This window comes from Pungitius pungitius, chromosome 10 (assembly GCF_949316345.1).
Source record: "Pungitius pungitius chromosome 10, fPunPun2.1, whole genome shotgun sequence".
Classification (NCBI taxonomy): Eukaryota; Metazoa; Chordata; class Actinopteri; order Perciformes; family Gasterosteidae; genus Pungitius; species Pungitius pungitius.
Window position 1 is genome coordinate 5,434,105 of NC_084909.1, and position 24,780 is coordinate 5,458,884.

At 45.0% G+C, this 24,780-nt stretch overlaps 1 protein-coding gene across 2 annotated transcripts; it reads left to right on the forward strand.

Moving 5' to 3' along the window:
• Nucleotides 1-1,820: 1,820 nt before the first annotated feature.
• On the forward strand, nucleotides 1,821-24,772 carry gpm6bb (glycoprotein M6Bb). Of its 2 annotated transcripts, none has more exons than XM_037489071.2 (7): nucleotides 1,821-1,977; nucleotides 19,614-19,800; nucleotides 20,437-20,593; nucleotides 20,739-20,907; nucleotides 21,286-21,359; nucleotides 21,479-21,544; nucleotides 23,661-24,772. In XM_037489071.2, the coding sequence occupies exons 1-7, from the start codon at nucleotides 1,974-1,976 to the stop codon at nucleotides 23,808-23,810; spliced, it is 807 nt and encodes a 268-aa protein (XP_037344968.1). In that variant the 5' UTR covers nucleotides 1,821-1,973; the 3' UTR covers nucleotides 23,811-24,772. The 2 variants fall into 2 exon arrangements, with proteins under 2 accessions (XP_037344968.1, XP_037344969.1); XM_037489072.2 differs by lacking the exon at nucleotides 23,661-24,772 and adding an exon at nucleotides 21,936-23,243.
• Nucleotides 24,773-24,780: the final 8 nt, after the last annotated feature.

The following is a 24,780-nucleotide window of genomic DNA, read 5'->3' on the forward strand; positions in this document are numbered from 1 at the left end:
GTGAGATATTTCAGGTGTAAGTGTGCACCAATCAAACATTTAATAAATCCTCGTGCTGACCGCCCCAAACAGCTTCTGTGGAAAGTCTTAATCCATGCTGGGTATCCTGTGCTTTAATGGACATTTGCATTGTTTTTTAAAATATGAAATTAAATAAACAGATAATTTCATCACATGTAGAATCTGTAAGTGTTTTCCCGTTAGTAAACTGTGTTGAATTGACCAAGCAGGTTTGAGAATGGGCTTTGGTTGAATGCAGGTAAACAGCAAGCAAAAGAAACGTGAGCATGAGGGTTAAAAATCACACCTGGGAAACCAGCAGCTATTGTCTGATGGTGATCGACCTTTTATTTGGTTGGAAAACAGCTTGTGAGGTGGCTACTTCCGTTCTGAAGGCATATCGTTTTTTTTTGGTGAGAAACACAAAAACTATAGCTATAGTTGTGACGTTGTTGTATTTACACTTTTCTCTTATGAGTCAAGCCTGCATCACAACTAATAAAATTGCCCACGTCCCAAACAACACTGAAGGTTTTCTGCGGCACTCCTCACTAACTGGAAATGTCGTGTGCGGAGCATATTGATGCATAAGTTGAGGCTCCAGCGTCTGATGCGTTTTGCTTTGCTCGGGTCCAGGCGAATAACAGTTGCATGGCGGCTGTGTGCCAGCTGCCGGGCTGGAATGTTCCCATGCAGGTCTCCATTCTCTCCCACTGACATGCAGCTCGTGCACACAGACATACTGCATGCACAGACACTTGCAAGCAAAAGAGATAAAAATGACCAAGATCTCTTGGCGCCAGGTTGTCAAGGTTTCCGGTCGCAATATGTTTGGAGAGTGTGTGTGTGTGGGGATTGAAAATCTGCACAAGCAGATTTACAATTAAAAACAACAACTAGTGTTTATGCTATTATAAACCCAAACTGGTTAAAGCCAGAAGATTAAATAAAAGTACATGGTAGCTTAAGAATAAAAAACATATTAGGTGGTAAAATACTGGTATTGGCTTTGTAACGTTTGTTGACCAGTTAAATATTTGCCTTTAGGGGGCTTTTGTGTATGCCATGTTGGGCAGATGCCCTGTTTGGCCATGAAACGACTCAGTGCCACTTGGCCGCCAGTGAAAAGATGGAATTGGATTGGGGGGGGGGGGGGGGGGGGGGGGCTCCTAGGATACCGGATACTATCACACTGGATTAATGGAGACTTGCATTGCTTCTGTAAAGGCCTCCTCTTTGTTGCAATTCATCCCAGTCCATGTCCGAGATGAGAAATATCTTAAAAATCAGGCAACCTCATTCACAAATACGATTACTTGGGGGGGTTCAGAACAGTCTCAATATCTGTATCTCTTATATTTCTCATATTTGATGTTTATCTTGTGGAGACTAGTTTCCATTAGAAAACAAGTTCAAATATTTTATCAGACATTGGATGTGTTTTTTTTTATTCCAGATGTTTGTTAGATCTTGAAATAGCATTGTGTTGTTTAACATTCTCGGCCATCTATTGTTCTGCCAAACCACTACTCAACTCGGACTGAGGTGTGATGATTAGAATCATTCCAGTATAATAAGTAACACCCTGGTCGGACTGTCGTCACTTTGACACAAATGACGTGTATAACCCCTCCACATTGTCTTGCTATTCCTAAAGAACAACGGCGTTCATAGTAGGGAGCAATCATCTTTATCCGATCGGGGAATACAAGAGGCTGGTGACGAGTCGGTGGGAGAGAAAAAAAAAAAGGATGAGGGGGCTTGGTGGTCGAAGGAGGGGAGGGGGGAGGGGGGGGGGGCGTCCTCCCATCATTAATCCCCGTCCGGAGTGACGTCACCCTGGCTGTCTCCAAAGCGTCGCGCGGCGTGGTGCGCTCGGCCAGTGTGCATCCCAGGACGCGACACCAGTGGAGCCGGCGCTCATCTTCCATCGGATCGCTTCACTTCGGACACTTTGGGAAACTTAAACAACCATGGGTACGTTTTTGTATTGTTTTTTTTTTTTATTTCAACCTAACAATGCTTCCAGTAGCTCATAGACGGATATGACTCTCGCTGGTTTTCTTTTTTTTCTCCTTTTTTTTCTTCTTCTTCCCAACACAACAGCAGCATTGTTTCACACTTTGTTTAATGTCGCGCACGCCGATCGTTTGGGTTTTAAGGTTTTAAGGCTTCTTTCTGTTCACGTTAGAACAGGCTGCCCAAGCAACCCGAGGAAAGCGATTAGGGAGATTAAATCCAGATCAACGTGCCTCCTTCTGCTGTCTCTCTTACTGTTGCTTTCACCTGGGCCCCGTGTGCTGAGCCACGGATGCAAACGGCTCTGTGCTCGTTATTGGCCAAGCAGTCGCTCCGTCTGATGAGGACTGTGATTTAATGCATTCATTAAATGTAGGTATCTAAAACCAAAATTCAACTGCACAGTGACGAATGACTAAACGTTAAAGGGGGGTGGGGGGGGGACACTAACTGGCAACACATTGTATTAGTCAGATGCTCCATGGCTGAGACCGTCTCATCTTTAAAAACAGTGTTAACCATCTGTGGGCTTGGGGGGGGCTACATGTGGGGGGGTTACATGGAAGGACTCAGGCGCTCACGCTGTGGATGTTTAACTTCTCTTCTGACTCTTCTAACTTTAACTGTGAAAGAGTGATAAACTATGGAGCAGATGGGATGGTTGACATGAAAAACACCCATCATGGTTCACAGTAAAAACAACAGAAAGGATACAATCATTTTAATTTGACCATTTGAGATTTTTTTTTTTTTTGGGTGGGGGGGGGATTTTGGGAAGCATTTATTGGCCTGTGTCGTTCCTGAGGCCAGCGAAGAACGCCGCGTTCCAACGCGTATCGATGCTCATTAATTCGCTCTGAAGCTCTCACAGAGGCGCCTTTGTGCCTCTAATTTGGATTCTGCTCCTTTGTGCGACTTCAGTGGCTCTTGATGCAGAGAGAGGAGTTCACGGCGTTTGCGAGTTCCAGAGCAGATGCCGTGTGAACGACTTCATCCCCGGAGACCCTCTTCCCCTGTCCGCCGCAGGATGTAAACCCTGCGTGTCCACTTGTTAAAACTCCCATATTTGAACCCAAACATTTTCAAGTGACCCTTTCAGGAAAAGGCTGTGAAAATTGCTTTTTGCCGTAGTGTTTCCCTTTTGTTGAGTCAAGAGCAAGTGAGACCATTCTGCTGCGCTGTGATTTGAACCCGTTTCGGGTGAAATAGCGTTGAAGATGAGAAAATGGATCGGCCGTGTCCGTGAGATCCGTTCAGCCCCAAACAAGCAGCGGTGAAGATGTCCTTCAGAAGTTACGGACCCTGTGTCTGATTTGAATTTGACAGTAACCTTCACCTCGCGGAATCGGCCACATGTTTGCAAGAGAAGTTCTCCTCTGTCCTCTGTGTGAGGCACGTGGGAGGAGGACTTGGCCTCACTCCACTGTGCTCGACTAAGAGGGAGACGGCAAGTCATTTTCCACAAATATCTTTATTTAAGTTCTCGGCGTTTTTGCCCTGTGACAATGACTCACCGAAGAGTGAGTGTTTGGTGGTTACCAGGAGATACTCGATAACCAAAACACGCTGGAAAGAGTCGTGGCTTCGGTTTTGTTGTTGAACCAAACGTCTGCGGAGAAAGCCTGAGGAACGAAAATGGATGTGATAGTCATACTCATTTGACCAAGTAAAGCATGACACGGCACCACACAGAAAGCCTAACAGTTTTCTAAAGGTTGTCGTCTCTGAACTAAAGAAGACATCTTTCAAACACAAGCAAAGTCTATGTATTTTATTTTTTTTCACAATGGAAATCAGTGTGGAGTACTTGGCATCTTTTTAATCATCGTCCTTTAGAATTATAAGTTGATCGCACGCTTGACATTTAAAGCTGTCTTACAACAGAAGACTCAACTAATCAAATACAGCAAATGATGGACACGGCTACGAAAAGTATGTCTGTTCTTCCTTGAGCCAGATTGTGATTGCAAAAAAACAAAAAACAAAACCAAAGGAGCAGAAGATGGAAAGTTGTCTTTTACTTGTGGAAACTCACAAACCCCATCTAGTGTTTTGAATTCAGGGGGGGTGGCCTTGTGGAAAAGGTCGTGGGGGTTGGATGCAAACCAGATCCAAGTGTTTTCCGTATTTCCCAGAAAAAGAGAGTTTTGTGTCCTAAATGAAACATCCCTCTGCTAACTGTACCCGATGTCTAATGTTAGACTCCTTTCACGGTGAACACTTGTTTTGGATTGATTCTGTCCTTTCGATGATCTACACCCTTTGTGGGTCGAACGGTTTCCCTCGTAATGCTTTTCACATGTGTCTCCCTCCTCCATCCGAGCTGGGATGTCTGGAAAGTGTCCGATTATTTAGCTCGCTCATCACCACCAGTGATCTTTGTCCCACGTGCTGCGACCCTGCATCCCGAGGCCCAGCCGAGGAAAGACACATGACTGCTAACGCTGAGCCGGCGGAGGCGGGCTTTTTTTTTTTTTTTTTGATCGCGGGATCAACAACCAGTCACCTGACGGCGGAGCGATAACAGAGAGTCACACACATATATATATATTCCCCCTGCTTTTAATTGAATCGTGGCGAAATGCTCCTGGGAGGCATGTCGCAGGCCACATGCTTCTGTTTGCAAGAGATACATCCATGGGGGGGGGGGTGGGGGGGGGGGCTACAGGGGCTGTGAGGATGAGTCACTGCGGAGACGGTCGAAGGCTCCCGAGGGCGAAATGGAACATTCCTGTTTTTGTTTGTTTCATTCAAAGCGCTCTGTTCCTAACTCCAAAGATATGCCCGTCATGGATTTATCTGATTTCAGTCCAATTAAAGGAGGCGCTAAACATTTTCTTTTTAAAACGTCCGATCCCCCCCCCCCCCTTATTTTTATGTCACCGTCAATAATTCCTAAATTGCATTTAGTCATGGGTTTAAAATCATTCATGACAGTGAATACCCTCCATAATGAGGTAGTCTCTGTCAGAGTTACGTGATTTCTGGGCTTCTTTCCATTTGGCATAAGACACCATACCGAGTCTATTTGGTAATTATACAGCAGATGAGGCCCCTACAAAACTTTTTGCAAATGAGCAGCTCAAAAAAAAGAAAGAAATAGAGAACCAGTCAGTTCAATCAAGACCTCATTCATCCAGTGCTACACTTTATTTCCTCCTCTCTGTCCGGGTCTCCTTCTCTCTCTTATCACTGCTTTCCTCTGCTTTTATCATCTGTTTGTTTCTCTCCAGGCCGGCAGGTCTGCCAGAGGAGTCCTGATCACTTGTTGAGCGTGATAACTCCTCCGACTACAAAGAGGGCCATTGAGTATTGTGACATGAAATGATAGGAATAGAAGATCCTGAGTGTGAATGAAGCTTGTTGAAGCATGGGCCTTGGCTGTCACTTCTACTGAAAGCCTATTCACGGTCGAACAGAAGAGATGAAAGTGGTTGCGTGGGTGACTCTGTGTGTGTGTGTGTGTGTGTGTGTGCGCGCGCATGTTTGTCCTTGTTAGACGGATGTCGCAGTCAAATTGCCACATGGTAAAAACAGGATGGCATTTACATCTCTGAAAATAGTCCATGTATGCAAAACGCCACATGCTTTGGTGTGGTGTACTATAATATGACAAAGATACAATCTGGCCTTTATTGCATCTCCAAGACGGCAGAGGTATCAGTGCATGTACATATAGTGCAGAGGAGATATTTGATGGTAGAGCTGCAATGTTTCCGTTTTTTGTTGAGTCAGATAATTGTTCCAGAAGGTCTAAGGTGAAATAATAGTTAAACTGTGCTACAGCAGCAAAAAGGAACGCCGGTATTCACTCTCTCCACATTCCATCAGCAGGGGACATTGATTAATAATCAATAATGTATTGACAGAATGGCCTATTTTCCTCTTCCAGTCTTTGTTTGTTGGACCTATCCGCAAATAGGATCTAATGTAGTCACTGTGTTGTCAGTCCTTGGTATGCGGAGGGCTTTAAAGGGCCAATAAAATATCTCCTCTCAACTTCCTTCAGATGGAAGCGGTGCTCGACCCAATTTAATCACGGCTTTCCTCTTGTTCCAAGTTAAAAACCTTAGTTCCAAGTAATGAACCCAAATCCAGGCTTCTGAATCTCTCAGAATCTCTGTTTTGTCAAATACGTAATTTGAACATTGATCCACACTCGTCAGTCAATCATGTTGAAGAGGTGTGTCTATGTGTGTGTTTATCATGTATTCATTCTTCCTATTTTTTACGCTAATGTTCATCAATGTTGGTATTATTACGTTGGTATTATTTCAATGGTACTAAAGCTTCTTCGCTACATGCCCATTTGGCACTTAGACGTGACTACAGTGCAGATGTGAGAGCAGTTAGGGGAAAACGAGAAGAAGTAGTCGGGCCTCCGGTTAATTCCCCTACAAGATCATCTGTGAGGAGTGAGAGCGGACTGCATTGGTCTGCTTTTCAACCGTTGCAGCCTGTAGGGTCGAGCCGTTGGATGTGTGCCCCGCCGAGTGTATTCAACCCTCCACAGAAAGGTCTTTGTCCTCGCCGCTTTTTTTTTCTTCTTTTTCGCAGCTGCTAAACAACCGTAAGACAAAAGCATCTGGGGGTACCCCAGTGCACCAGTGAGAGTTTTTCACCGTGTGAAGAGCCCTTCAGATGCAACCAAATGCTATGCTGGTGGTGAATTAATGAACGAGTGAGTTTAAATGAATACCTGTGTAGCCCCCCCACGTAGTCTTCCTTTGCTCCTATATTGCTATTATTTGTGAAATCAAGACATCCAAAGATGTCCTTTTTGAGGATACCGTCATCAAAATGAACCTTTTTTGAAGACTTTTTTTTTTTTCGTTCAGAGGTTGTTGCTGATCAAACTCGTGGAAGGAAATACACATGTCTCCTCCACGCTCATGTTGTCGTGATGTGGTGTTGCTTGTGACACAATGAATCCAAAGTTTGAGGCCACTTGACGCACACGCTCAATTTTCCAGGGAAAAGGTTACCAAGTCAGAGTCTTCACTATCTGCTCACGATCCTTCGTAGAATGTCGTGATATGCAGCAGGAGGCACTTCTGCCAAAGAGAAAATGTGCAGTCGCTGAGCTTTCAGAAAGCAGCAGCTGCAGGGAAACCCTATAGCTCGGGGATAATGTTTGGGGAGCGTTTTTTCCCTGGCAGACTATTTTGGGATTTAAGATGATGAGTTTTAGATTTTTACCAAAAAAACCCCGTTTTGTAGAACAAAGTATATTGTAATCAACCGTCTAATTTAGTACCTTGCTTCTACCCTTCACACGCACAGGCTTTTCATCACATACTGATACAACATTTAAGGCGTTGATAATGACAGTGTTTTTGGAATTATATTTAGATTGTGATTTCGTGGGGGTCAAATGTGTTTTCCATAAAACATGATTTTTAGACTCGCAAATCTCTGAAGCACGACAATATTTGATTTTTTATGGTAGCTACACATACCTTTTGCTTTCAATATTGCACCTCGCCATATTGTGACTCCTTCAATTAATTGTGCAGCCTGTAGGTTCACTTCAAAGGAAATGAGAAACGTAGCTAACAGCCGCTTCGGGGGAGAGGAAATCCCAGATGTTTCTGTCTGAAAAACAGCTTGACCTGTGAACCACACCAAGACCAGCGGATAGATCAGTTAGCAGTTCGAACGTTACATTTACACCACCAGGAAGTCTCATAAGTCATCTTAGCTTTTGACCTCCACTCGATGGAGAAAAAAAAAGCACTGCAATAACAGTGTCCACGGAGGAAAATGGGAAAATATTGTTGTGAAGGAACCGAGCATCTGGAATGTACAGAGAAAGCTTTTTGCAACGGAGCACATAGTTTGTGAGTGTGTGTGTTTACGTGTGGTTGTATGTGTGTGTGAGAGAGAGAGAGAGTGAGAGAGAGAGAGAGAGTGAGAGAGAGAGAGAGAGAGAGAGAGAGAGGGGGGAGAATGGCATATTAAAGCTTCTATGTGTATGGGTTCCTTTGTTTTGGACAGAACCTTCTGGGTGCAGAGTTGTTAAGTTTGTTGTTGCTAGGCAGATTTAGATTTCTACATTTTCCAAGACAATATATGAACATAATTCTCTGTATTTATTGAGATCTAAAGTAATTTGCATTTGAGGTAGCGACTCATCCAGTTTCCTTCTGCAATTAAAACCAAACCCAAGTAAACAGTGTTTAGTTCGTGAACGTGATGTTTTGACACTGATAACGATGTGCCGGCTGTATCACATCTGATGGTGCCATGGATCGGTTTTACATTGCACATTAGATAGTTTAAAGTGTCCAGAATGATGGACCAAGGGGTTCAAAAGCTGCTCTGTTGGATAAGTGCCTATCAGCACTTAAAGCAATAAAGTCACAGATTGAGCCAGTCTTGTAGAGTTCAGCCAAGGGAGAGTGTACCAACCACGAGGCAGATTAACTCCCATCTTTTTTTCTTTTGAAAAGCCGCACCGGCCACTTATTGTTATGCACTTAGTCCGCGTCTAAACCGTTTCCATCATGAAAACTGGAGACAGACACATCCCCGCGGGGGTGGAAGTGTCAGGTTCAGGTTACGGCCCGACTCCCCCCCCCCCCCCACCCCCCCCGTCCTTCCAGGATCCAGAGACGAGAGGGGAGAGCCTCGTGGAACAATGTCATTAAAGCGATCTCCGTGTCATCTGCTCTGTTGTCATAGCGCTGGCGATGAATCCTGACCCGGTGGAGTCCAAGTGGCTAGAGATAAAAGGAGGGGGTTTCTACTCCTTCTAATGTGGGCTGCGGGGGGAGAGAAGAGGAGGGATTGAAAAGGGTAAAGTCTCGGGTCAAGGGTGAGAGGTTGGCAGCGTGAGGCCAGAGGACAATGAGATTGGCGGGAGACACGCAGAGAAAGAGATCCCAGCAGCTGGGGTAGACGAGATTAGCTCGACGGCCTCGTCTAATGTCCTCCATGTCTCTGTGTTTTCACTACGTGTCTATTGTGTGTGTGTGTGTGTGTGTGTGCGTTCACATGCTTTTGCTCTTTGCAACACGTGGGAAAATGAAAGAATCCAGCCCGTTATTTGCCATCTCAGTCTCTGTAGTGTGAGAATATTTGAGGTGTGGAGATTCTCATCAGAGGAGGAATGACACCAGTAGGAATATTTGGCTTTCACACAATTTCTACATCTCATGGCAACACATTCTGGATTTTTTTTGTAAGTCATATGTACAAATACATTTGACTAAAACTCAAGAGTCAAAGTCGCTGCTCTAAATCATGTATTATAAGTGTTCAGTTTAGTGGTCTTTTACAGTTTAACATTTAAAAAGGCTTTGGAGGGTTGCAGTTTGCAGGTTATGTGTGTGGAGAAGAGATTGAAGGTATTCCACATGCAAATAACTGTTGTGGAAGGTGTGGATCGGTACGGGACATTAACACCTGACTTTGCAGTTGTGCTTTGATAAAACATCTCTCAGCTCATTGCTTTTGTTTTGGGGATCTGCAGGTGTTTTCAGTGAATCTTTGAATAGTCTCTTTCGGTTTTTTACTCTGCAGAGGCTGTTGAAGGGAAACAAAAGAGTTCTTTAAACTCTATATTTTTCTGGGTACTACCCTCCACCACCGACAAAGTATTATTACAATATAGATTGAAAAGACAAGAGCTGGGTAATGGAGAGCTGTTTGCTTGCAGTATCTTTTGGCTAAATTCAGTGGCTTCAAAATGTAAGATGGCAAAAAAAAAAAGACCGGATGCATCATTGAAATATTTACTGCACGCTGAAAGAAAAAATACACATATGCGAAGACCTTTTACGTGTCTCCAAAATGGCAGACGTTCACGGGCCCCTACGGGAGGTGCCAGGGTGCAACCCCTATAAATGACATATCTCTCTCTCTCTCTCTCTCACTCTCTCTTTCGCTCCCTTCCAGGTTTTTGTTTCCTGGCATTGATTTTAAGGCCAGATGAAATTATAAAATTCTTAGTCTGAAGGTTCTGACATCGCATCGGCTCTCTTTCCGTCCAAGCCTCACCGGCAGTTTCCAAACTACTGCAAGCTACGTGGGCCGGGTAATAGGAAGCATCTGTGTCTCTCAATTTCCATGCAACACACTTAGGCCTAAACCACATTGGCTGTAGAGGTGCCAGACTCTGAGTTGTGAAGTCATTTTTAGAAGGAAAAAATGGCTGCCCGGCAACCTTAAATGAGTATTTTGGTCCATTTCCAAGCCGTACACGATATAGTGTCACAAACATGCAATTAGAGGAGTCATGAGTCCGACACTGTGGTGTGGGTATTGTTTGGTCGAATAATATGAATTACACAGGGGAGGTAAATTCTAACTGGACATTTTACAAGGGAAGAAAATCAAATGTATGAATGACAAGAGGCTGAAATTGAATAGCACAGCTGGATTGCTGCCTTTCCGATGTAGAACTCCACAACTTTTTAACCTGAAGTCTTTTTCGGGGGAACGTTGCCTCAAGTTTCAAGTGTCAGCATTAGTTGGTGCTGAAGACAATTATTTGAAATGCAAAACAAATCATGGGGTGTTACGCACCTGGCCCTTACCGTGTAACTTACTCCTCACCTCTGCATTAAACAAATTGCATAAACCTTTGTACTTTTTACAAGCCTTTATTTAAGTAGAGATCTCATAACGATTCAAACACCCTCTAACCTTCACTTCTCCACCATAAATGTGGAGAGTTTTTGTTCTTGCTATACACATAATAGTCCTTAGTTGCCCGGGCCAAAGGGAACCGAAAGGACTATTATAAGTCAGACCCTGTGGTTTGCCGTCTCACAATCCCACATTTTTATTTCTGCTATAATGGAGGAGGACAGTTTGCATTCATTCCTTTCCATTAGAAAGGTTAAAGACAACTTATAACCTTTATGTCTTAAAGGGTCATTTTGAGGGATGCATTTTTGATGTATTGACTGTTACAAATAATCACATTTCATACCTGAGTTGCAAAATCCGAAACAGAATTTCTAGGGCCCTTTTTATTTTTATTTTCCCAGGGGAAAATGGGTCACCAACCAAGTGCATGTATGTGTTTAATGGTCTGGCAGCGGGCCGCTTTTGTAAACCAATCAATAGATTCAGCATGAACGAAGGCAGACAAACAAAGGCAGATTGACCTCTGAAAATGGCCTGCATTAAAATCTAGGACAGTAACACCACCACAGTACATTGGAATGGATTTCACTAACTGTAACAATTTGCCAAAACAGGGTTTACAAGAATCTCTTTTTCCAATGCGGTAACGTACCAACAATCGCTACAATAAATGTTACAGCTTTTTCCATGGGAGGTATTTTTTGCCAGTTTTCTCTCTTGTTTTTGTTTTCTTTCTGACTTTCATTAAGGCTTTGGCCTTCACAATCAGCCATGCACTCACATGGTTTGATTTGGGCTCCTCGGCTCTGGCCTGGTGGGAAGAGACCCGCTTTCTCAGGGCCGTTTTGCCAGTCTCGGGGGTGGGGGGGGGGGGGGGTGGCAGGGGGGGGCCTGGGCACTTGCCTGCATCCCTGAGAACTCGGCCCTCGCTGTGAGCTACGCAGGGCGCAGGTCCTCACGGGTGACTGAACACTGAGGAGCCTTCGGGGCCCCCGGTCTCGCAGCGTGAATGGTCGAACCCCACAATGAAGCCTGCTCCCTTTCTATGAGCTTCACCGTCATTCGGATTGTGTCCTCGAGCAGGGGAGTGGCGCTGTCCCGACACCGGAGCGGAGCACGCAGCCCTCTTTATGTTCACATGATGATTCCCACAGGCGCACAGTCTGTCACAGTGTTTTTGGTAAAGCTCCAATCAGTCCGCTGCCCTTTTGGTGTCTTGACAATACCTTTCTGGCTTCATTCATTTGTGACGTTTAAGCTTGTTTTTTTTAGCTCATTGTTTTGACTTGAGGGCAGTACATGTACTGTGTTATTCAGTTTCTCGGATCAAAAAACAAAATACGCATCTGAACTTTGTCTCGAGAGTAGATGGAGTTCAGAGCAGAGTGAATGCTGTATGAGCCAGAACTCTAAATGAGTTTTATTGAACACAAAGTAGACGTCATATTGTCCATTTGATTCCAGGAAGTAGGTTAACTATTTGCTACGATTAGCCTCTCTTGACACAAGTATCTCAGATTGAAACAGGGGTGAAATGAATGTTTTGTTGATGTATTACTTTGTTTTTTTAGAGCGAGAGAACAAATATGGTACTCATGCTGAATTTCGGATAATGCGTGTTTCACGACGGTGTTTCACCTGTTGGTTTTTGACTTTTCTTCTGTCAAAGAACTCTTTGTTAACTAACTCGTTTCTAGCGTAAGCACATTTTAAATTGCAGGGTACATTGGCCTTTATTTCTAATAAAAAGCATATGTCTATTTAATACATTGCAGTCTGAGAGGCTATTTGACCAGGCATGTTTTGAATTTAATTTTGCATGTGTGTGCTTTTTTTGTCCATTCATATTTGGAAAAGGCTTGTTTTACTCAGTAACATGGATCTGTTGTTAAGTGTGTAACACAATTACAATCAGCTGTAGAATTCAAAGCCCCATCGACATCAATGGGCCGAAGGCTCCCTTCCCCACATCACAGGGATGTCAGTCCTCCTGGAGTTTTACAAGGCTGCCGGTGAAAAAGCTTAGTGCGCCATTTGTTGTTGTGGGATCCCCGCTAAGTTCACTTCCCTGACCCCTGAGGCTCCCCTACCCCGCTGATCCCCCCCCCCCCCCCCCCCCCCCCCCCCCCCTCCTCCTCCTCCTCTCAGAGGTCCAGTATCCGTGAGAAGACCCCTCTCCAGCGGGGGCTCCAACCCCCCCCCCCCCACACCCCCGCTGCTGAAAGGCCTTCCCCTCATTAGCATGCCTCTGGGCCTCCTTGGCCTGCTGTTGCCAAACAAACACAGCCAAGATCTCCTTTCCTGTCTGTTTTCGCCGGTCATCTCTCAATCGTTTTTTTTTTTTTTTTTTTAACAAGTTGTTTCTCATTATATCATCCTCTGAGCATTTTCTCCCTCCTTTCATCGGCATTCTTCCTTTTCCCTCCGTTTCCATCCAGGACTGCCCTTTCTTTCCTGTGCCCCTTTATGTGCGAGTTAGAAGCCACCAGATGGAGGGGAAGACAGCGGTCAGAGGTTGCTAATGTATGCAGCAGGAACAGAGGGCATGTGGTGCCAATCAAATGATGAAGGGCTACACCCCCCCCCCGTCCCCCCGCCGCCACACCACAGCACCAACGCACACCCCCCCCCCCCCTCCCTCCTTCCATGAACTGTGGTCAGATGTGAAATAGAGAGAGGTGATGGTGTGCATCTCTGTCCCAGCTTGTGCAACACAGTAGTGGTTTCACCCACTCCAAAGAGGGGGGGGGGGCGTACTCACCCATTGCTATTCAGAGTTGTACTCCAGCTTCTCAGACGGGCAAACTTGAGGGGAGGGAGTGTGCTAAAGGGCATCAACAAGGATTCGTTTGTCATTCGGGGGACAAATTCATTGGTAACGAACACAACGGAACAAAAATGGGATTTACTAAATCTCTTATGATAACAGTTGTGGGTCCTGAGCTGAACGGTGCCACTGTGAGGCAGGGCGAGATGAAAAGAGCGAACATGGTGCAGAGAGAGAGAGAGAGAGAGAGAGAAAACAGAATTGTGCAGGAAGGAGAGCAAGCGGTGAGCGAGCGAGCGAGGAGGGAGTAATGAGTAGAGAAATTGCTGAAAGGCAGCATTTTTGTTGAATGGGAGAAAAACAACCATGGAAACTCCATCAGAGGAAAACCGAGACCAGAGGCTGGACACAAGAGGCACCAATGAACGCTCACAAAGACACCGTTCAGTTCTTTTCACTATGCGTTTACTTGGGCTTTAACCTCCTCCAGCCTGCTCTGATTCACTCAACACAATAGTAGATTATAGATTATAGAGTACTTTGCTCCTCCTTGATCATCATCGCACATGATCAGTGACATTCCAGTTTCTGATTGTGCATCGCCTCTGTCACGCCTGTAAATGTGTAACCTCTTATGTTGCAGTAGTTCACTTGTGCTTGGTTTACGATCTAGTTAATTTAAGTATGTGGGATATTTTCAATCAGACCTCCCTCCGGCAGCAGGAGGTATTCTTTGATGGCCGCTGGTCACCATCATGCTGGTGTCACAAGGACAATGAGCCTGTTGCAGAATCAACAGCAGATCAATCAAACCTCGGGGTTTGTTTGACTTGTTCTCTCTGGGGTTGGGGGGGGCGGGGGGGGGGGGGGGGGGGTGGATGATTAATGAGGTGGATCAGAGGCTGGCAAGGACAAATATAAATTGACCAGTCATTACCAGTCTCACAAATGGACAGCCATAAGGAGAGTGTGCACCGAGAAGAGAGAAAGTCATTAAATCGCTCCACCTCTTTCTGGAATCATTGATTTGTATATTGCCCTTTATCCTATATATTTACTAATATATTTCTGTACATTTTTAGATAAGATAAGAAAATCTAATCTGTCAATATGTCAGATAACAGAGTCGACGTCCTACAACAGCTGCCCATAGTCCAAGTCAGTTTTGTCCAAACTACTTAGTACTCAAGTGAAAGGGAAAAAAAGCAGCAAATTATATTGTTTGACTGATTTTTTTAAATTCATCAACAATTGTTCACTGTCAAAAATTCAGTTTTCCCCCGATCTCTTCTATTTTCTCAACATGTCACTAGCGAGTCCCAAAAAATGGCGGGTGAGCAATGGATATGAAACATTGTGATCACTGTGTCCTTCCTCAAAGGAGAGGTTCAAAGAAGGTTCCTGAAGCTGAAGCTGTGGGCCTGTGAAGCCCTTCCAGACACTGTATGTGATATTGGCCTATTAAAAAAAAAGAGTTGACCTGACCTGACACCGTCACTCGCTTGAATTTCACACGGTTCAGGTTCACAAATGAACTCCTTAATGAGCCATCACCCCTGTCCCTGCCTCGTGTTGTTGTCGGGTACATCCACACATTTCACACTCAGTCAGCAGCTATTTGTTTCCCTCGTCATAACACTTTTAGACGCACTGGCACGGTCAGATTTGCCCCGTCCCCTTGAGAATGGCCATTATAGCCGTTATGGCACTTCTAAGTCTCTGCTCAAAGTGGAGGGTGCGGAAAATGAGAAAGTTTCTCATAAATGGTGTTTTGGCAGCCCGCCCTGGCGAAGCAACAAATAACAATACATAGGAACCGGCTGTAAACAGAAACATCTGCGAGCAAAAGGCTGGATGCAGGATTCAAAGTGTATTGGCTCCGTGTTGTTGGTGTTTTCGGGGCTCAGGGATGAGACGGATCACCTCGGATTGTGCGTCTGTGTTTGCTCATTTGTGTGAGTGGGAGTTACTCTCATAAGATAAACATATTCTTATTAAATGCTTTCTACGTGAATCTGCGCGACGGGTTGCTTGTGTGGGTATGTTGTGGTATGGACTTTTTGTTTTTTCAAAATGTCCGCCTGTATTTCTAGGGCAGTTTTCCACTTTCCGTTGAGGCTCCCAGCTGTTGGAAGATTTCCGCTGTGTGATGCAACGCGCTGGGTTCACAGGATGTCCGTGGGATGATGGAGGGAGGTGATGAGGGTGAAGAAGCGGAGCCAGCTGCGGGGGGGGGGGGGGGGGGGGGTTAGTGTGACGAGTCTGGGCTCAAGCAGACTGTAATTAGAAGTTATGGATGCCTTAACCTGTTTGGAGAAACACGGGGAGAGCAGCTCGTTGGGGCCCCTGTTCCCCCGGTGCCCATCAAGAGCGCACACACGCATGCACACATGGCCACTTCTTCATATTTGCAGGAAAAACCCAGATAACAACTTTTCCTCCTGTTCCTTCCTCCCTTCCTTCCAATTCCTGGTCTTCATATTAAGGCCATTCAATTAAAACCAAAGAATTGACTAATCAACGCAGTAGTACCGGGCCCCAGGTTTCCTGTACATAAGTATGTGGTAGTTAAAAAACAGTATCATTAAGGAAAAAGGAACCAACTAAGCTCAATATACTAAAAAGATAAATATGTATTATGTCATAATGTGTGTTATCCTTATGTAATGTTCTCTCCTCTTTGCCTGCAACCCGTCCCCGTTTTCCTGGGTTTGCCTGGCCGGTGTGTGTGTGTGTGTGTGTGTGTGTGCGTGTGTTTTTGGGCCCGCGGGTCAGCCTTACCAAAGCCACCTTACACACACACACTCATTGGTCGATATGAGGCGCTCGGACAAACAGGATCCTCCTGGAGTGTGAAGTGGCCGCAGTGGCAGTGTGAAGTGCTGGAGGGGCACACAGGATGGAGCTCAGCGGTGGGCTCGTCCCGCAGGCCCGGAAGAGCGGGGGCCCCGCGGTTCACTGGGATTCTGAAAGGCCCCCTGAGAGTCCAGTGTGATGGACACTCCAGAGCTGCACACACTAGCTCTTTGTATCCGGCTTTCTTGGGACTCTTTCTAATTTTCTCTGTCTCAGTGTCATAAATGCGCACACACACACACACACACACACACACACACATAAGCGTATGTTTTCTCTCCCTCCTCGTGACCCTGATGTGGCAAACGTAGCCTCTGCTTTTACGGCCTGGCACTGTCATTACAAACAGTCGCTGACTGTGCTGCTCTCATTGGGGTTCTGCAGAGATGAGATGGGGAACGCAGATCCTTCATGTGGTAAGTCTAACCAGCAGCATTAGTCAGGGCACGTGAAAGTCATCACAAGGAAAAGGCCCAACGTGATTTTCATTTGTGTGTGTGTGTGTGTGTGTGTGCCAGCGGGGTCCATTCAGAGTCACCAGCTCCTACTGTTATTGTCCCCTGTGGAGGAGGGTGATTTGAGCTGAAGTCTGCCCCTGATATCCTGCACACTATAAAATCCCACGCAGCGCACTCTGATCTGTACCTTTCCGTGTGGTAGATTCACTGATGCTGCTCTGCTCTAAATAGACATCACAACTTTGCTTGTGAAATTGTGTGCTACCCATCAGTATAATTGCATAAGCCATCGTCAATTTTGAACTGGATTTATCTAAATGATCTAAAAAATCTCAATTGAGATGTATAATTTTTTATTTGAATATACTTTATCTCGGATGAGGGTAGTATCAAGCTCCTCATATAAAAATTAAGCAAACATTGTAAATTTTCCCAAAATGCTGATTTATTTCTTTTACCTCAGCTACACCTCCATCAAAAGAAGAAGGAAAGTGCACAAAGCTGCTGTCAAGAGCGGATTCTGAAACACGAGGACTTTTATAAAGACGGCAGATTTAGTGGGAAGGAAAGCGTAATATCTCACAGACCCGACATCTTCCACCGATATTCACCTCGTTGTGAATTCATCACTTAGAGAGCAAACGATTCCACTCTGGTTCAGACCGCCGTCCCCAACGTACTGCTTAAAAGTGTATTTGGGCTTTGATGGAGCTTCTGTCTCCGCTGATGTCTAACAACAAGACTAAAGCTTTCACAGAGGCCCTTTGGGAACAGAGTGTGTGACGCTGCTGCTACTTGAACCTCGTCAGTGAGTCGAAATGCCACCTCGGGTGCATTGTGTTTTTTAAGGTCAGCAACCAGGAAGTGACACGTGGTTTATCCGAGAGGTCTAATGTGTCAATGATCTCTGTCGGCAGTGATGGACGCTAACCAAACAGATGGCCTATAGATCGGCATGGTGGCTTTCAGACGTAAAGTATGTCCTCTCTTCCTAAGAGCTCCAAGTTAGACGAGGATGACAGATGCAAACATGTCGGTAGGACCTTGGGGAGGGTGGTGCAGCGGTCAACGTGACATCGTAAAGCTCCTCACATACGCTTTGCTTCTTACAGCTGCAGACATCCTGGTCCTTCTCCTTTTCTTCTCCTTTTCACCCGCTGCTGCTGACTGACGGATATCATGGCGTCCAGCACCATCAACTTATACACAAAGGATTAACTGGGACTCATATCAAGGACTGACACATAATGAGTTGGCTGGTCAGATTTTCATCCATGACGTGTCCCAATTGATTACAATCAAATTCAAAGACATTAAACCGGTGGGACTTTGACTCTCCCTGTCGCTCTCTGCACAATAAATACAAGAGATTGAGTAGTAGGGTATTTGAACGTTGAAAAACGTGCAGACATTTCTATTCCTTCGTAGGGTGAACAGACCTTAATGCAAATATTCAGTCAGCTCCTGGACCAGGACAACCTGACAGGGAGATCCACTACTAGCGCTATTCTTTCCTTTAAATGGCCGTGTATTTGCTTTGCAGCTGGGCTCAATATCCTGTGGAGCTCTGCGCTCTGACACCAACCCCCCCCCCTCCCTCCCTCCCGTCCCTCCACATGTTCATCAGAGAAATGTGGGCTGCGGTAGAAGTTAGCAACTCCGCTGTGGGCTCACTCAATGGTTAACATGCTGCCATGGCAACTCCTATTCAGCCACCATGGGACAAAAATGTTTTATCTCCCTGTGCTACACAAACAGTTCCGGCAAAGCGTCTGACTGCACAAGTGTTGACCCAGCAGCAGTATATCTGGTTTAATTTCCTTTTGTTAAGGGCGCAAAACACAGATGAACTTTCAGGACCCCCTCGTCTCAAGGATAAAGCAAGCGAGTCAAGATCTTGGTCTGTTTTTCCTCAGGAAAAGTGTTGGAATAATCCAGCCCAGCGTTTTCCTAGCAGAGATAGAGAAACAAATCAAAACGGGATATCTTATTATTATTCATCTACTCTGTCTAGATCGTCATTGTGAACCTGAGAGTTGAGGCGATACGGCAGCAGAACAGTTTGCTGAAATGTCAAAATTGTCATTAAACAATTGCCTGTTTATATATCCAGTAAATACGGAGTAACATTATTATTCATTTGGAGATGTGTTCGCATGCACTTTGTCACGTGCTCAGTCTCCGTCTGGCTCTTCTTCACTTTGAGTCATCTCTGTCACAAAGACAGTTATTTCAGCATATTTATTATGCATCGTTAATTCAAAATATAAATTAAAGCAGCTTTAAAACTTTCGCGTGACGTTGGAGCATAAACAACGTCCCATGACTCAACAACATCCTGTCGGACGCATGTGGACCTGATTGGAAGCACACTGCGGTTTGTTTGCATGCATCCGCATGCACACTGGATGAGGCGGATCCATCTGGGTCACCTCATTCCCTCGTTGCGAGTCGCCATTGATTTCCATTACAGCTTGGCGGACATCCACCGCTCTGACCTGCCGGATGGCCATTAGTGCCCTGCGAGTGTGGCGATGAATTGTGTGATGAAACGGCCCAGGCAATGCAGACGGGTCGTTTACGGAGCTGTCGTCCCGAAAGGAAACAGCGAGGAGGTTTTCTGATATTTCCTGCTCTTTATTCCTCACTTCCTTTGTTCCTGAGAGTTTAAATCCTCCGTTGCTGTTTTTTATTGAGTCCCCACGTGAGAAGGAAATGTTCTTTGGGGTCCGTGTTACTCGGGAACGACTCGTGCGAATATTCATCCCCTACTTCGTCCCCCCCCCCGAGCCCCCCTGAGATACCTTCCTGCTTTTGTTTATCACAAACTGGAGACTGATGTTTTTCTATCGCCTTTTAAAGTAAAACAACCCGGTGTCCTCCGTCACTGACCCAGTTTGTCCGTCTCCTTTGCACAGGTTGCTTCGAGTGCTGCATCAAATGTTTGGGCGGCGTGCCGTACGCGTCGCTGGTGGCGACGATCCTCTGCTTCTCCGGCGTCGCCCTGTTCTGTGGCTGCGGCCACGTGGCTCTCAGCGGCACCATGGCCATCCTGGAGACCCACTTCTCCACGGTCACCAGTGATCACGCCCTGCTGACTGACGTGTGAGTGACCTCGCCCCCCCTCATACAATTCACTCAAGAGAGCCACAACAAGGAGATGTTCAAAAGCAAGATGGAGCTCTCTTTTTTGATGAGGTTGACTTTATGGAGGCTATTTTTAGCTTTAGACCACGTCTCCCACGGTCACCTCATCCAGGAGAAGAGTCCTAATATGGCTCTTTTTTTATATTTAAGTGGATCCATCAGTCGGGACAATAAAAAAAAGGAGTTACGGGGTAGAGGACTACACATGTGTTTTACTTTGCCGTAGATTTGGCGTACACTGTTTAATTTAAGATGTCTCCGGGGGCAGTCTATCTCCTGGCAGATCATTTGCAGAGACAGGTATCAGCTGTTTACGGCACATTTGGGCTTCAGCCGCTCCCTTCGACCCAGAGGGACGCCGGATCCCCGTCTTAATCATGAGCCTCTGTTTAGGATTAGTAAGCTGCCCCGTGTTACTCGTGTTTTAAAGACCGCATGCCTGTTATAAAATGATTTTAAACTGATATTTCCGTGGTTCTCCATGACGTCAGAAACCGCGCGCGACATTTGTAGCGAGTCTATTTTGACTCCCTTTGTTTTGGACTTATTGCAGCTTCGCAGACATCATTTACGTGTGACGTTGCTCTTTAACAGAATACAGCTGATGCAGTACGTCATCTATGGCATCGCTTCGTTCTTCTTCCTGTACGGGATCATCCTGCTGGCAGAGGGCTTCTACACCACCAGTGCAGTCAAAGAGCTGCACAGCGAGTTCAAGACCACCATCTGCGGACGCTGCATCAGCGGAATGGTATGTCGGGTTTCGGCCCCACTCGAAAAACACACACTTAAGTGCACTCGAGGTTTCACGCCGGTGTTCGTTTTAGTTAAACAATTTTTCAGCAGAAAGGAAAGAGCCGGGCATAACATTGTGTCATGTGTGTGTACGCCCTCAGTTCGTGTTCCTCACGTACATTCTGGGCGTGGCCTGGCTCGGCGTGTTCGGCTTCTCCGCCGTGCCGGTCTTCCTCTTCTACAACATGTGGTCTTCCTGTGCCACCATGAGGTCTCTCACGGCCAACCTCACCAACATCGACTCCATCTGCGTGGATGTGCGTCAGTATGGTAAGTGGGGGGGGGGAGCACTACCTTTTAACAGTGAGGTCGCTTGAACGAAAAGCCAATACTAGTAGATCGCTAAAAACAGCTGAGCCCCCCCCCCCCTCCCTCCCTGTTGCATGTCATCCAGGTGTGACAGGTTAATTCAAAGAGTATCCTCCCCAGCCCCCCATTGTTTTTATTTAAATAATTGCTCAAGCTGAAAAGAGGTAAAATCACACCTGTCCGCATCATGTCCGCCTCTGAAACACTAGATCCTACACTTCCTGCGATGCATCTTGACTTCATCTTTCAGTACATCCTCCCTGACTGGATCTCCATTAGAATTAGAGAAGGGTTCTGATGTATCAAATTGATTGAGAATCAAAAATGTCACTGCTACAGGAATCATCCCATGGAACGCCACGCCTGGCAAAGCCTGTGGATCCACGCTAGGTGACATCTGTAACACCAACGAGGTAAGAGGTTGTTTAACAACACATTCGTACAAATGGACACGGATACCTCAGCAGTACATATGAGGAGAAGGGTGCTTTTTGATTGGGGAGAATGATCGCTATTTCATTTCTTTTTGCAGTTCTACCTGTCTTATCACTTGTACATCGTAGCGTGCGCCGGGGCGGGAGCCACCGTGATCGCTCTGGTAAGCTTCCCTTTCCCGGCCTCCTCGTCCTCCCCTTTCAGTCCATCTTTGTGCACGGTTTGTATCGGCAGCTCGAGGGTGAAGTGTTCCTCTTCTTCATTCCCGTGCCGAGGAGGATTACACTTTTCCTCAGCTCCGATTTCCATTGGCTGGTCCCCCGTCTGCTTAGAAGCACGTGGCCCTTGGTGTTTATAACCAGACGGATGGAAGAGAGCACAGTTTGGGCTTCTTTTAAGAAGAAAAAAAAATCACAAACAACAGTTTAAAACTCAAATATGTTTTTTGTAAACCTATACTGGAGGATAATTGGTAATTTCACTGACTTGAAGGAATAGTAACAAAATGGTCACCGGCATGTTCTCTTACAACCTTTTCTGTTCTCTTCCACCAGCTGATCTACATGATGGCTACCACTTATAACTTTGCTGTGTTGAAGTTTAAAAGTCGAGAAGACTGCTGCACTAAGTTTTAAACTGTTTTTACGAGCGCAGTACAGCATTTGAGGCCGTACTCCATAGAGGCAGTTACCACTGACAAAAGTTGAACTAAAAAAAAAACAACAACCTGGAAATAGGAAAAACCAACATGTCTCCATTAGTAATCACATGACGTGTAAATAGCTCAGTGTAGGCTTCCTTCAGTATTTGCTGCCCAGGGATTTTGATTGTCTGAGGACGACTGGCATTGTTTTCCAGATTTGGGGGGGGGGGGGGGTTGTTGGCTGGTTTGTTCTGCTTTCTTTGGCACTCACGTATAGGATTTTGTTACCATCAGATTTTACAGAAATGTGCACGGCTAGAAATCCAGATCGGTTCTTTTTTCTTCTTATTTCTTATGCTTGAAGCTGATTTTGACCTTACAGTATCTAGTGTCACAAAATGTTGAGGCACCTCTGGAACTCTATGTGGCGGTTTTGAACAGGCTGTGAGACACAACCTGAGATATGATCCATGATGAACACGAGAAACCAGGCCCAAGTCTGATGACAAACATCCAATGGGCTCTCATGCTCTGTTTTTGAATTCCAGATTATCAGGTTTGGTCAGAATGAATTCTAGCGACATCTGAAAAAGGACCAGTTACCGAGGCAACGTGTCCTGTCCTTACATTACCTTGGTTTCTATCCTTAGCCTTAAAATGATGGCACTGACTCATGAAACCACGAAGTGTTGCTCAGAAACAATATTCAGTATTATTTCTTTTGTCTTAAACTGAACTAAAACCCTCTCATCAACTTAATTCTGCTGATGAATATGATGGTGATCAGTTGCGTTTATTGTAGATTTCAAAGTAACACACACCTAGCACAGCACACTATGGAGGGTTAGGCCAGTACCAGGGGTAAACCTCTGCATGAGGCCCTAAGCCTCATTTTAATTTCATGTATTTTATAAATAAATAAGAAATGATCCTATTTTAGAGATGAATAAATGTTTTCCTTGAGGGCTGATGCTGGAAGAGCCTCAGCTATGAAGTTGTCGTTTGGTTTCCTACATTTTCCTTTTATTCTTTCACCAAGTGCCATTTAAGAGCTGTTCGTTATCTTAACACTGAGCCTGCATGCTTACGTTTTTCAGATACTTTGATCTGTTTTTAGCGACTTATACTCCATATTTCATATATTTAATTTTCTCAGTTTTTTGGAAGACTGTAGCTTTTACTTTCTATAAAAAATAAACAATCTTTGTTTACAAAAGCATTCCCACTTGGTCTATTTCTTATAAATCCTACAGCGAGATGCAGTCATATTCAGCTGCATCAGAGCCAGATTCACTGAATCTCACGCTTTGCACTAACCTCGAGCTTTTTGCTGCTTTCATGCAACTCACACGCATGACCTGTGGCTCTCTTTCTCTTTACTGACCCTAATGCCTCAAGCGGGTCCCTTCTGTAGTATTGTGCATAGCGAGACAGTAACGTAACTCCAGTAATAGTGACGGCTGTAACAGCAACGTTACAACGAGTCGTTTGTCGGCCTTTCTTGTGAAGTCTTATAAAAGGGCCTAACTTTATGTTTGTGTACGCGGGTGATGTACGCACCGTAGGTCCGACTACTGTAGCTTGCTTTGCATCTTTGACATGCTCACCGGCCACCCACCTCACCCTTCTCTTCCAGATCCACTTCCTCATGATTCTCTCAGCAAACTGGGCCTACCTTAAGGATGCCAGTCAAATGCATGCCTACCAAGACATCAAAATGAAGGAAGAGCGGGAGCTGCAGGACATCACGTCACGCTCAAAGGAATGCCTCAATTCCTACACATAAGGACACACACTCCCATACAAACACACACACACACACATTAAAAGACACACTGACACTGCAACCAACCACTTTGGACCAAGACAGCGCTCAGCTTAAATACTCTGCCCTGGCCCTGTGTGGTACTAACCAGGCTCCTAACAAACTAACGCATCACTGCTGCTTTCTGCACTAACTCACCAACAAGTGTTTTCCGAACCACTACTTACATTTTTGTTCATGCTTTTGTTTTCTCTTGAATTCTTACATTCATGTAGTGTTTGATTTTTCTCTTGCCCCCTTTTTTTTTCGATCAAAGCTTGAAACATTGCACTATTCTTATTGTTGTTTTCCCCTCTTGCTTGGCTTTTTTTTCAGCTGTGGTTTTCAACAAGGGAATGTAACCTTTTTCTTTGCTCTTTAAAAAAAATGCAGTTTAATCATACACAACATGAAAGGCCTTACATTCAGAGTCGGTGTGTTATGTAAAAGAACCGTCAAATTGTAAAAAAAAAAAAAAAAAAAAAGTACTGACAAAAGACTTGCTTTAATTCACTCATTCAATTCAATCTTAAACCTAGTGGTAATATTTGTGTTGATTTATTGGCTCCACATTCTAATTTCCACTGTAGCTAATTCAAAGTCACTCACACTATTCATGGCCTCCATGAACACTACCTCAGGTTTTCACTAGAGCTTATGGAACAATTCAACTGGAACAAACACCCCTAAAACTATGGTTTTAACATCAAACACACCGGGAGCTCCTCAACATCACAGTATCTTACATCTAACCCTTACGAATAATGCTATCCTTGCTAAATGTAACTGTAGACAATAATCAGATTAATTAGGAAATGCGATTGACATATGTTCATTCAGGCAAATGAAAAAAAAAAAAAACCAAGGCAGCTTTTTAGCTCATTATCTATTGTAATATATCACCATATACTGTACTATATGATACACATTGACTTACTTATAAAGCAAGTGT

What these genes read in the sequence shown, in the direction of transcription:
- gpm6bb (XM_037489071.2), top strand. An exon ending in CGTGGATGTGCGTCAGTATG is followed by an intron (nt 20,908 to 21,285) that starts GTAAGTGGGGGG and finishes TCACTGCTACAG; the next exon opens with GAATCATCCCATGGAACGCC. An exon ending in ACATCTGTAACACCAACGAG is followed by an intron (nt 21,360 to 21,478) that starts GTAAGAGGTTGT and finishes TTCTTTTTGCAG; the next exon opens with TTCTACCTGTCTTATCACTT.